This window comes from Phyllostomus discolor, chromosome 2, assembly GCF_004126475.2.
Source record: "Phyllostomus discolor isolate MPI-MPIP mPhyDis1 chromosome 2, mPhyDis1.pri.v3, whole genome shotgun sequence".
Classification (NCBI taxonomy): domain Eukaryota; kingdom Metazoa; phylum Chordata; class Mammalia; order Chiroptera; family Phyllostomidae; genus Phyllostomus; species Phyllostomus discolor.
In genome coordinates this window covers 26,156,960-26,170,024 of record NC_040904.2, presented here as the reverse complement: position 1 = coordinate 26,170,024, position 13,065 = coordinate 26,156,960, and the positions used below count along the sequence as shown (strand labels likewise).

At 44.2% G+C, this 13,065-nt stretch overlaps 1 protein-coding gene across 2 annotated transcripts in view; it reads left to right on the top strand.

Annotated features, from left to right (window-relative positions):
- LOC114491063 overlaps nt 1–13,065 on the top strand; it is a 36,061-nt gene extending 22,996 nt beyond the window's left edge. For both annotated transcript variants that reach the window (XM_036017611.1, XM_028505223.2), the window contains exons 13-17: nt 4,141–4,279; nt 6,714–6,767; nt 7,029–7,109; nt 9,866–10,129; nt 11,619–13,065. In XM_036017611.1, the coding sequence (XP_035873504.1) occupies nt 4,141–4,279; nt 6,714–6,767; nt 7,029–7,109; nt 9,866–10,129; nt 11,619–11,629 (549 nt within the window). In that variant the 3' untranslated portion in view covers nt 11,630–13,065. The remainder of the gene's footprint in view (nt 1–4,140; nt 4,280–6,713; nt 6,768–7,028; nt 7,110–9,865; nt 10,130–11,618) is intronic.

Below are 13,065 nucleotides of genomic sequence, written 5' to 3'. Positions count from 1 at the left end.
AGGTCTGCAGCCTGGGTCTCACTTACCTCCAAAGACACTGACTTCATTGCTCTGGGAGGGCCCTGGGCTTGGTGAAGCTCATCAGGTGACTTAAATGTGCTCCTCTGGTTAAGAAGCTCTAAGAGAGGGAATGATGGATAGTGAGTGTGCAAATCTGCCCAGAAAGAGCCCCAGATGGTCCCAAATTTTTTCTCACAGAGATTGTGGTAGCCGAGGGACTTCCCCGGTCTGGCTCTGTCACTCATTGTGTGCACTCTCTTAACCAAATTCCGGGCATTTGCAGTGGGGGTAGTCCCCCAGGATTGCTCAGAGGATCATATAAGTGGTTTGGGGGCACTCTGAAGTTTGTAAAATTCTGCGTAAATCGAAGGTGTTCTTATTAATTTTATACCATTTTTGTTTAACTGACATTTATCACAAGTGCCTGTTAACAAGTAGGCCTGAGGTAAGAGCTAAGAATTAAGGAAAACAACAAAGCAGTAAGTCATGAGGTTTTCCCTCCAGAGATGCCCATGTAGAGGGCGAACTGCTGCTCCCTGTAAAGTAGCTTTCCCATCACGTGGTCTTCCCATCGATGTGGACCAGTGCGACGTGCAGCGGGTTTTCAGGAAGGCTGCCCACATGGTGACATTTGTTCTGGGTTTGGAGGGTGAGGGGCTCACTGGGAGAGGCAGCGGTGGTGCTGAGTGAGGGGACAGGAGTGTGCAGCCGGGCTCGCGGCCCTGGGCAAGTCCAGGGAACATGGAGCAGGCACACGGAGGGCCTGGGAAGGAGTGGGGCCCGGGGAGGGCGTTACCTGAGCTTTGTAGGCCTTGGTGACCCTTTGAAAGTTGTGAGGGTAATGCTAGTGATTTGGAAGGGAAAGGGAGAGGGACCTGTTAAGGCCGTTGGTTTACAATGGCAGGGCCCAGGGGAGGCTAGTGACACACAGGCAGACCTGGGGGTGTTGTGGGTCGTGTTCAGACCAGCTCCATGGAGCAAGCATCGCAGTAAAGCGGGCCGCGTGTTCTGGGTTTGCCAGTGCATGTGAGAGTGATGTTTATACTGTACTGTGGTCAGTATTAAGTGTCTAAAAAACCACATACATGCTTAATTAAAAAGTACTTTCTTGCTAAAAAATGTTAACCATTAGCGACTCAAAATATTTTTGCTGGTGGAGGGTCTGGCCTCAGGTTGATGGGTGCTGACTGATCAGGTTGGTGGGTGCTAAAGGTTAGGGTGCCTGTGGGAGTTCCTAAAGATAAAACAACAGTGAAGTTTGCCACGTAGATGGACTCTTCCCTTCGTGAAAGATTTCTCTGTAGCGTGCAATGCTGTTTGATAGTCTTTTACCCGCAGTAGAACTTGTTTTCAGATTTGGGGTCCGTCCTCTCGAACCTTACTGCTGCTTTCCCAGCTAGGTTTATGCAGCATTCTAAATCCTTTGTTGTCATTTCGACCATCTTCACAGCATCTTCTCCAGGAGTAGATTCCATCTCAAGGAACCACTTCCTTTCCTTATCCAACTCCTCGTTTGTTAAAGTTGTACCCTGAGATTGCAGCAATCCAGTCGCATCTTTAGGCTCCACTGTTAGTCCTAGTTCTTGGGCTGTTTCTCCCGTAGCTTCGGTTACTTCCTCCGCTGAAGTCTTGAACTCGTCATGGTCACCAAGGAGGGCTGGAGTCAACTTCCTCCAAACTCCTGTTAATCTTGATGTTTTGACCCCTTCCCATCATCATGAATGCTGTTAATGGCCTCTAGAATGCTGAATTCTTTCCCAAAGGTTTTCAGTTTACTTTGCCCATGTCCTTCAGAGGACTATCTATGGCAGCTATGCCCTTATGACATGTATTGTCTTAGATAATAAGACTTGAGAGTCAAAATTACTCTCGAGACCCATGGGCTGCAGAATGGATGTTGTGTTAGCAGGCATGGAAACAACATTAATCTCATTGTGCATCTCCATTAAATCTCTTGAGTGACCAGGTGCATTGTCAGTGAGTGGTAATATTTTTAAGGGAATCTCCCCCCCCCCCCCGCCCCCCAAGCAGTAGGTCTTAATAGTGGGCTGAAATATGCAGTAAATCATGTCGTAAACAGATGTGCTGTCTTACAGGCTCTGTTGTTCCATTACTTGTGCAAAGTAGATTTAGCATAATCCTTAAGGGCCCTAGGATATTTGGAATGGTAATGAGCATTGGCTTCAACTTAAACTCAGCAGCTGCATTAGCCTCCACAAGAGAGTCAGCCTGTCCTCTGAAGCTTTGACGCCAGGCACTGACTCCTGCTCTCTAGCCGTGAGAGTCCTAGATGGCATCATCCTCCAACATAAGGCTGTCTCTCTGCATTGAAAACCTGTTCAGTGTAGCCACCTTCATTAATTGTCTTAACTAGATCTTTTGGATAACCTGCTGCAGCTTCTACATCAGCACTTGCGGCTTCACCTTGAGCTTTCATATTATGGGGATGGCTTCTTCCCTTAAACCTCATGAACTAACCTCTGCCAGCTTCAAACTTTTCTTCTGCAGCTTCCTCCGCTCTCTCAGCCTGCATAGAACCGAAGAGAGTCAGGGCCTTGCACTGGATCAGGCTTTGGTTTGAGGAATTGTCGTGGCTGGTTTTTAACCTTCTATCTAGACCAGTTAAACTTTCTTCATATCAACAACAAGGCTGTTTCACTCATATCATCTGTGTGTTCACTGGAGTAGCATTTTTAATTCCCATCAGGAACTTTTCCTGTGCATTCCCAACTTGGCTAACTGGCACAACCAGCCTAGTTTTCGGTCTGCCTGAGCTTTTGACGTGACTTTCCCACTAAGTGTAATATTTTCAGCTTTTGATTTAAAATAAGAGATGTGTGACCCTTCCTTGAACACTAAGTGGCCATTGTCAGGGTTATATTTTTTACGTTTTTCCATTTTTAAAAAGATTTTATTTATTTATTTATTTTTAGAGAGAGGGGAAAGGAAGGAGAAAGAGAGGGAGAGAAACATCAATTGCTTGCCTTTCCCACACCCCCAAACGGGGACTTGACCTGCAAGGCAGGCATGTGCCCTGACCGGGAACTGAAGAGGCAGCCTTTCGGTTTGCAGGCCAGCACTCAGTCCACTGAGCCCCACTAGCCAGCATCGTTTACTACCTTTAGTATGGTTGTGTCTCTGAGGATAGGGATGCCTGAGGAGAGGGGAAATACAGGAGAATGGCTAGTTGGTGCAGCAGCCAGAACATGCTACATTTATCGATTAAGTTTGTGACACCTCAAGACAGTTACAATAGTAACATCAAAGACCACCCACCGATCACAGCTCACCGTACCAAATAGAATGATAATGAAAGAGTCCGAAATACTGCGAGAATTTCCAGAACGTGACACAGAGTCATGAAGTGAACAAGTGCTATTGGAAAATCAGCGCCGATCATTGCCACAACCTTCAACCTGTAAAGAGCATAATATCTTTGAAGGGCAATGAGACGCGGTCCACCCGTGCTTTGGAAAGAGTGTGTCTCTCCCCCAGGGTCGCTAGCCAGCCTTCGGGGGGACAGAGGAGGTGCAGGCGGGAGGCCGTCTGTGCGTGGTTGAGGGGCCACACTTTGGAGTCAGCGGTGCGGATTCTCATGGAGTCCTGCCACTTCGTGGATGTGAAGCGGAGCAAGTCGTTGTGATAATTTGCTTCCCTGAGATTCTTCATCTACAACAGAGCAAAATCAGGATTTGATAGGGGGAGGCGGTGTTCAGTGAGGGAAGGAGTGTGGGTAAAACACTCGGCACAGCCTGTAAATGTTGAGTCTCTTCCAGACTGTGGAATGATCTCAGTGAAAGGTGGCGGGGACATTTAAAAGCTCTTGTGAAAGGGTTGATGGGTGAGCGTACCTTCTAGTTTGGGGACACGAAGCCTGAAATCGGGAAAGGGCGGGGGAAAATTCAGCTTTAGACAGACAAAGCAGAAAAGGTGGTCGGGGTAAGGGGGCCTAGAAGCAGGAGAACAGGAGGGTGTGTAATAAGAGGGTATGATTTTCAGGGGAGGGATTTCCATGGTCAAGGTGTCAGTGAGCATTCAGGCAGGCGTTAACCTGTGCAATTGTCCTCATTTATTCTTTGGCATTCCATGTTGTCAATGAGCACGACTTCTCCATTTACAAAAATTACTTGTTTTTTAAAGGAAATTGAATTCATGGATGGTTCACTTTTAAAGCTGAAAAGTTACATTGAAGTTTATTTGGAGCAACCCACTGAGTTTAAATTACTGTTGGTTGAAGCGGATTCCGATGAGATTGTATGGAAAGCAAAACTGAGAGAATGTAAGTATCTTTCATTACATTTTTTTTTTATCCTCACCCAAGGACTTGTTTTCAGTGCTTTTAGAGAGAGAGGAAGGCAGAGAGATGCAACATCGATGCGAGAGAGAAGCGTCGATTGGTCGTCTCCCGTTCTCTGGACTGGGGTTTGTACAGACCTGGACCAGAAAATGAACCTGCAACCTAGGAATGTGCCCTGACTGGGAATCGAACCAATAACCCTTTGGTTACGGGTCAGTGCTCCAACCAACTGAGCCACACAAGCCAGGGCTTTAGTGTTTTGTATCTTAAATGAAAACCAGTTTGTGAGGTGGTGGGGGTGGGAAAGAAAATAGAGTAATTGTCCGACTCATCATCATAACATTTAAAAAACTGGTGAAGAGAAAGGCCTCAGCTCCTGGAAAAGAAGTGTAGGTCTCAGGTGCCCACAGCCACCCAGGTGGCCCAGTGAGTGTGCAGAGGCTTCCAGTAGTGGGTGGGCTTGGCCGGTAGAGCTTTTTTTTTTTTTTTTTTTTTTTTTTACCACCCTGAGGTTTGGATCTCAGATATTTTAGTGTGAATGAAGGGGTATCGTGACAAAGTGTCTTCTGTGACCGTGATGTAGATCTGCATTTTGACTGATTACGTGTCTCATTTGCTGACTTTGCCTCTTTGGTCTTCAACTGATAGCTCCTGCCCTGTGCGGTTATAGCTTGGCATACCCCCTGTCTAATATATTGATGCTAGGAAGCCCTCTCACAATCTCCTCTTCACCATCCTCTCCTGCTCTGGGGGCCCCTCTAGAGAGCAGGGGGCACCAGATAGCTGTCCCTGCCTCCTTCTTAGGGAGGCAGGAGCTTGACCTCCATCCAGTTCTACCTGAGGGGAGTTGTTAGAACAACAGGTACGTGAGTAGTGATCACACTCTGGAGCCGAAAGGTAGGAGCAGGAGCCGTGGGCTGGGAGTGAGGTCATGTGGTCCCCGTTCCATTTCTCAACTTACCCACCAGCTCCATGGGGGAGTGTGGGCCAGTCTGTCACCCACCTGTGGTGTAGCTTCCTTATCTGCAAATGGCACCGAGGTCCTGCTTGCCAGTGCCACGTGCTTGTAATAGAAGGTAGCTTTGCATCAATTGCAGTTTGGGTTCTGATGCCTTAACTGTTTCCCAGTATTACGCGGAGTCCCGTGCGGAGTCCCGTGCGGACTGTAGCACCTTTCTGAAAAGCAGCGTAAGTGGCCAGTGCCAGCGGCTGCACACGTGCAGTTACATCCGGGATCTGTTGGGTGTTCGAGAAATCTCCGTGTCCTCGAACAACATTTGAATCCTTTTTCAGCTTGTTTCTCGTGTATCCATTGGGTTGTACGTGGAGTTTCCTACTATGTTTTTATGCTCCAGAAACGAAACCTGATCTGATTGTTTTGGCGTTCTCGGTCCTGGCTTTAAGCATGAGCCTTTTCTAGCAGGTGTGTTTGATTCTTATTGTCAACATTATACCCATAAGTTGGCCCTCTTGTGCGAGCTGAAATTACTTACCTGGAAAGAGTCTGGATGGGACTCTGTGTTGGGGTTGTATTGTTTTTCTCAGTTCAGATATTAATAAATGGACCTGAAAGTTGTTACTTGTTAATCACCACGAACGCTGTAGTAACAGAGGTATTTAACTCGGAGCAACCCGAATAACAGATGTTCTTCTGGACTAACGGCATGTCTCCTAGTGGTTTTAAAGACCACTTCATAAGACCTCTCATTATGTTTGATTTTTTAAAAACTTCTCTAGTAATTCTTAGTGTATTATAAGATGTTTCTGGTCTCTAATAACTATTTTTAAAATTTTGGCTTATGCCAGTGGTTCATTGAAATTAGCCATCACTGTTGAGGCATCTGCACTAAAGGGACACACAGAGGGCCCACGTGAGACGCAGATGACTCACAGGGCAGGGGCTCGCTTCACTCGAGGACGGCAGTGGCGGCCCACAGCGCAGCGTCCAGGACCAGCCGCAGGGACAGGGCTCTCCAAAGGACAGCATGAAAATGTCTAAGGCTGTTTTGGCGCAGTACATGCAACTGACATTTAAAATAAGTGTTTATGTTTACGGCTTCCTTTCCCGCATGGCAAGTGATGGCAGTGTTCTGTCTACAGTAGTTCTAGATTTAAAGACATACGGAACAAATCGAGTTTCACTTGGCACTTGGGTGTGGCAGAAATGAGGACGGTGGTGCACACACAGTTTGAGATTGGGGCACGCTTGCCCTTCGGGGCCTGTGGGGAGGAGCACTCGTTATTTATCTCAGAATTTCAAGTGCAGTGCATTTGTGTATGTACCAAGTTAAACCCCAGGCTCAGGTGTGAACTTCAGAGAGATTGCCAAGACCCCAGAACTTCACGTGCTTTCGCAAACTGATTTCATTCTGTTCCATACCACTTTTTCTAAGTGATTCTTCTTACACTTGCACAGGTGACTGGGTTCAAGATGACAAGAATCAGAGCGTTTCAAAAAGCAGCACAAAAGGTAAGTGCTAGTAACTAGGCCTTAAGCGAGTTTTACCCACTTTTCTGTTGCTGATACCATTCGCTGGGATGTTTATTTTGCTGCGCAGAGGTGGTCCCATTAAGGATCTGTTAACTGCTCAGTGACTCTTAAGCATTTGAACAACCTTAGAATCCATTTTTGTTGGTTTCTAACGGAATGATGATATTTTTTTGAAATGCAAATTGAAGGTGGGTCAAAAATAAGCATAATGGAAAGCCAATGTGTTGATTTTTTTTTAAGGTAACAGGCGACGTAAAATGAACAGCACCCTACCTGAAGAGGAGGCCTATGAGAAAAGGATGAAGCAGGTTGACACTTCAGGTCTGTAACAGTGTCATCAGTGGCTGTACATTATTTCCCTGGTCTCTTCCGCCTCTGTCATCCAACACACACGCTCTTGGATCTGTCGTGGTGGAGCCATGTCCCAGCTGTGCGTGGCCTGTGTCCCAGCTCCTCAGGCTCAGAGCAGGGGGGCTCCTTGGCCTCCCCCAGCCTGTTTTTCCAGCTTGGTTCCCCACTCCTCCCCTTTACCCAGCAGAGCTGAGGAGGAGAGGGGATCGCCTACAGTCCTTAAGGGTAGGGCCATAGCCTGTCCATCTTTACATTTCCCAGAGCATTGAGCATGGAGCCTCGAGGTGGAAGACAGTGAGCGTTGCATGAATGCGTGGAATTGTGACTGTCCACGTGTGCATTCATTGTCTCCAGAGCTCTTAGCTGCTTCCGGGTGGAGCACCTCCAGCTCAATATTACAGGCTGGTCTTGCCTTAATTTCTTTAAATTAAATGGCAGAGACTAAGGCTCAATAGTTGTGAAAATATAATAGAGACTTAAAACATTTAACAATACTCTAAGGAGCCAGAAAATGGAATTTGCAGCTGAAAATGCAAATCCAGCAAGAATTCACAAATCTGAGTTGAAAAACCCAGACTCAAATTATATAATGCAAGGTCTTAAGCATTTATAAATACCTTCTGTAACTCTCCAAATTAACTCTTTCATCAAAATACCATTTCTTTTACTATTGTTGTAAGAAGGTGTGAATCTCCAAAAGCAGACAAATGCTCTGTAAAGTGTAGTACGATATTCTCCACTCTGCAGGGCAGGAGGCTGTATGGCACATGTGTGATTTTCCAGTACACCACTGTACAGCGAACACCGAAATAAGTGAGGCTCTGGAATTATTTTTCAAACCTAACTAAATTGAGATACAATTTTTTCTAGTTCTGTGGAGCTATAGTTGAAAGATAAAAGTGTATATCCTTGAAGCGCACAACATTTGGTGTGCACATTGTGAAGTATTTAGCAATCAAGTTCATGAACACATCCATCACTTCACAGTTACTTTCTATTTTAGTGGTAAGAACACTTAAGATCTACTCTCAGTAAATTTTAAATATAAAATACAATGCAATGTTATTGGCTATACTCACCAGGCAGTACATTAGATCATCAGAAATTTTTCACCTTATAACTGAATGGACATAGTTTTGTGCCCTAGACTGGGAATTGAACCAGCAACCCTTTGGTTTGCATGCCAGCACTCAATCCACTGAGCCACACCAGCCAGGGCTAGTATTGTATTAAGTTGATTTATAGGACAAATTTTTCTTGTCTCATGCAATTATTTAGCTATTAAAATTTGGCTTCTGTACCAGGTAGTTAGAAATAGAATTAAAATGATCAAATACACCTAGAAAGATAAAGGATTTCCAGCCTTTTTGGAGGTGACAATGTAGAATCTAAATAAGCAAATTAATAAGATTTTTTGTTTGTTTAGTTATATCTGCACATTCTTTGAGATATCCAGTCACTAGCCTGATAGTTTCAGACTCAGTATATTACTGTGTTGCTTTTTAAAATATGGTCCGCACTTAACCTTAACAGAGTCACTTTGCAATCTTGTTAAAATTTAGGCTATGAGTCGCATACAATGAGTTTTGGGATGATGGTCTTGAGAATTTCCATTTAAATAGGTTTCCTTGTGCAGCAGTTTCCATTGACGTTTTGAGAGCCAGTAGCAATGGGCCGTGTGTCAGGGAACCACTAGAGGGCGCAGGCCGTCATTAAGAAACCCATTCTTCAGTGCAGGAAGTTAGAGAGGAAACTGAAGTGGGAAAGGGTCCAAATACAGATGTTAAATTCACATTAATAAATTAGGTGTTGCGGTCTTGGGGGAGGGGCAGGAAGTATTCTTACCTCTCGCTCCCTTCTGATGTCCTCTCCAGTATTTGTAATGCCTTGAGGATCCTTCTCTGAAACGCTACAACCGGTGAGCTTGGCTACCCCATAGCACAAAGTCATTGTCGAAAATCTAGTTTAATGATAGGGCTAACGTTTTTATGGGGCCAGTGGTTTGCACTGGTAATATACGCCCTTCCAAGATGATGACGGCGCTTCTTGGAGATGATCAGGTGTCACAATTACCACCCGCTGACTTCTCCGTGGAGCGCACTGTTCCCCTGATGCCAGCAGAGGGCGGAATGGAGCCTGCAGTTCAGATCCCTCGCTGACATTTAGAGACACAGAGGTGGACAGAGGCAAAGCTGTATATTTTTCTTTTTGAGCCACATAAATTATTTTTGGTATCTGATTTTTTTTATTCCAACCTCATCTGTGCTGCTTTGTGAACGTCTTATTCGTAATTATGATGAATATTATATCCTGGTTTAATATTAGTAATGAAAGAATTCTCTTTGTCTTTAATATAGTTTGGAAAGCAGGGATATTTTTTGGCATTTAAATGTATTTTTAAAGCAGTTGCAATTACAAATATAGTGTCCTTTTTTAAAAAGATTTTATTTATCTATTTTTTAGAGAGGGAAGGGAGAGAGAAAGAGAGAGAGAGAGAAACATCAGTGTGTGGTTGCTAGGGGCTGTGGCCTGCAACCCAGGCATGTGCCCTGACTGGGAATCGAAACTGCGATGCTTTGGTTTGCAGCCTGTGCTCAATCCACTGAGCTACACCAGCCAGGGCTATAGTGTCCTTTTTAATAGAAGGATAATACATTTTCATTGTTAAGTAGTTATAAACAATGGATGTGTTGATGGGACCTACCGAATTCCTCATCTCCTTTTAGGTGGAGCACACACCCCTTTAACAGAAGCTCATTTGATTACCCTTGCTGGAAAGCTGGGGAAGGAGTGGATAAAAATTGCCATTGCCAAGCTGGACCTGGATATCAGCGTTATTGATGCTATCCGGGAGAAGAAAGAAAGCGATACAATTAGTACGTTTAAGATGCTGCAGAAGTGGCAAGAAAAGGAGCAGAGCAATGCCACAGTCCAGAATTTATACAACTGCTTGAAAGACGTCTCAGTTGAAATCCAAGATGTGCTAGAAGGTGAGCAGGAAATTATCTCAAGCCATTTGCTTGGAATCAAGCTGTGTCTTCGTGAATAGCAGCTTTCTACTGTAGGATGTGTTACTTGTTTATTTAGAAGCTTGGGTTCAGATTATGCAAATGCAGCAGCAAGCTCTGGGGCTGCCTAGTCTGAGTCATGAAGATTTGTGCATGAAGTCAGAGGAAGGGTTCAGATCCCTGCTCAAGTGCTGGCTTTGTGACTAGGCAAATTCTTAACCTAACTTTAACCTTCTCTGTTCCCACCTGTTGGATGGATGCAGAAACTTCTTTGTCCTTGGTCTGTTGTGAGCATGAAAAGAAGTAATGCATGTAAAGCTTTAGGCCAGTAGTAAGGCTCAGGAAGGAGAAGATACGAAGATATCATGGTACTTGAGACATAACTGGTAGCACTGAGCCTGCTGGGCCTTCCCTGGTGCTGAAGCAGTGCTCAGGGAGTCCACTGGGTGGCTCCAGTGAGCCTCAAGCAGCAAAGAGGGGAAGGGAAAAAGCAGAGTGGAGAAGCTAACTGGAGTCGTTTCTAGTCTCAATCCAGAAAACCACAGGGTTCCTTCCTTTGTTTTTAAGCACTTCTTTTTTGTGGTTTTGATTGTGTTATATATCTATCCAAAGTCAAGCTAATTCAAAATTTTGATTGTTATATATTGTTACCATAGTTAAAAAAGTGCTACTTCACAGAACCCTCAATGAGTTAGAGAGGGGTTTTTATTTGGAACGCTATTTAACTCTTTCTACCAGAAAGGATGTACAGGTAAGTGTGTAAACGCCTCTGAAGTTGACATGAAAGTTAAAAGCATTCGGTGATCCCTCTCTCGGGATGCTTTCAGAGGTGGTGGGCAAGGGCTCCAAACTCCCCTGTGGGCTTGGGACCAGAAGCCTCGAGCTAATAGAATATCAGATTTTTCATTCTTATGCTTGGATCTGTTGAAATTATGTATGTCACTGAGGCCACGTGTAGAAATCTGCTTGTTTGCATGTAGGCGCTTCTGCCTGCTGAGTGAGGCCTACACTGTGGGCCTACGCACTGTGCCGTGGTAACCAAACGGAGCTCCTTTTTGCCTGCCCCTGGCCTCGCTGACTCTCCGCCTGCTGGTGCAGGCACAAGGGTTTGTGACATTTTGGGGCAGCAGAAGGGTCATAAAAACTTACTAGTCCGAGTCCCTCATTAAATAGGAAAAAAATCCTACCTGAGTTAAAAACGGCCCCCCTGCAAATTTACCAATATTTTATGACTTCCTGTAGCCAAAATACCTGGGTCATTGGTCGAATTTTATATTTTTATCAGGATATTTTAGTATATTGTAACTACAACCTTTAAATTGCAGTAGCTTCTCTTAAGCTCAGGAAAAATCAGCAACTTCCAGGAGTTTCTTTTGTTTTTTAATTAGTTCCTTTTTAAAATAGGCAAGTGATTTCATTTCAAAGGTTGTCCCTTTTCCCCCTGAATTTGTGTAATTCTCTGTTTTATCAGGTTTCTTATAGGCAATATAAGATTTGGAAGATGAACTGAAAAAGGAAGCCTCAGGAACTTTTTATCTGCAAAATACACCATTTCAGCTGGTCACTGTGTATAGACGTGATGAGACCTGAACTTCACAGTCTCCGGAAGCAACTTCTGGATAGCCAGCTACTCTACAGCTCACACTATGTAAGGGTGAAGAGAATGTAAACTTTTGGAAAACTTGAGGAAGAAAACACTTCTATAATATCAAGACTTCTCTTCTTTTTTGGCCCCTCCTGCTCACACCCTCCCCCCTGCTCCCCCACCCAGACAGGTATGATTTACAAAGGGTGCTCAAAGTTGCTCAGCTCAGGCCGGTGAGAGAAGATGCGGTGATTTTCCTCTTGGAGTCTTTGGACTATGAAATTCACATCAAGTATTTGAAACATTTTTAGCAATTAAGTGATGGTGTACTTGAAGTTGCACCAGTTGAATCTAGCTTTTATTGTATTGACATTAACAATGAAGGGAGATTCCCCTTTTACAGTAGCTTCCACACAGACACACGTGCCTCTGGGTACAAGACATCTTTTTATGTGGGATGTAATTTCCCTATCTTATTGCTAACCTGCCTGGTGAGTGGTCCGTTAAACCTCTAATCCGGCAATGTTACCTGGCCCTAGAGTGACTACAAAGCACTGGAACCCTCTCCTGCCACAGTGTGGGTGTGCACCTTCAGGAGTGATCTTCTCACCTTACGGGTCACGTGCAGTGAGATCCCTGCAGTTTTCATCAACCTTCCGGAATCGCTGGGCCAAACACTACTGCATGTCTTGACTTTCGCCCTGGATCATTGAACTTTTGCGGGGGAAAATCCACTCGGAAATAACGTTAGCAGGACCAAGGAAAACTGTCACCTCTTCTTGAAGAAGACAGGCCCTAGGAATAAAGGGTCACTCTCGCTCTTGATAACTGGTGAAATGTCTTTTTTTTTTGGTATGTATAAATATTGTCACTTTTCCAGAATCATGCATACAGTGATTAATGTTTTGGATATGTTTTGTTTACTTATTTGAAGACGCTATAAATTACCATTAGTCTTCTGTCTACATTAGCTGGAGAGTTAAAAAAAATCTCAATGAATTAATCTGAGAAACACACTTTAACTGTTATTTTGCCCATGGAGAACAAATTCACCTTAGAGGGAGATTTTAATTGTCCGGGATTTTGTGGAATTCAAATTAATGTCACTTTAATGAGTTTTTTTTAATTGTACCTACAGAATTTTAACATCCAGAAGTGTAAACTACTTTAAAGGACTTGAATTTTTAAATGTTTATTATTTTTTATAAGTTTTTTTTTCAAATAAAAGCATAATTTCAGAGGTGCTTGGTATATCTGCTTATTTCCTAATAGTTTTCCATCTTTTTCATACTATGGACAAAAGGAAGAAAAATAAATCTGAATTTGTACAGTG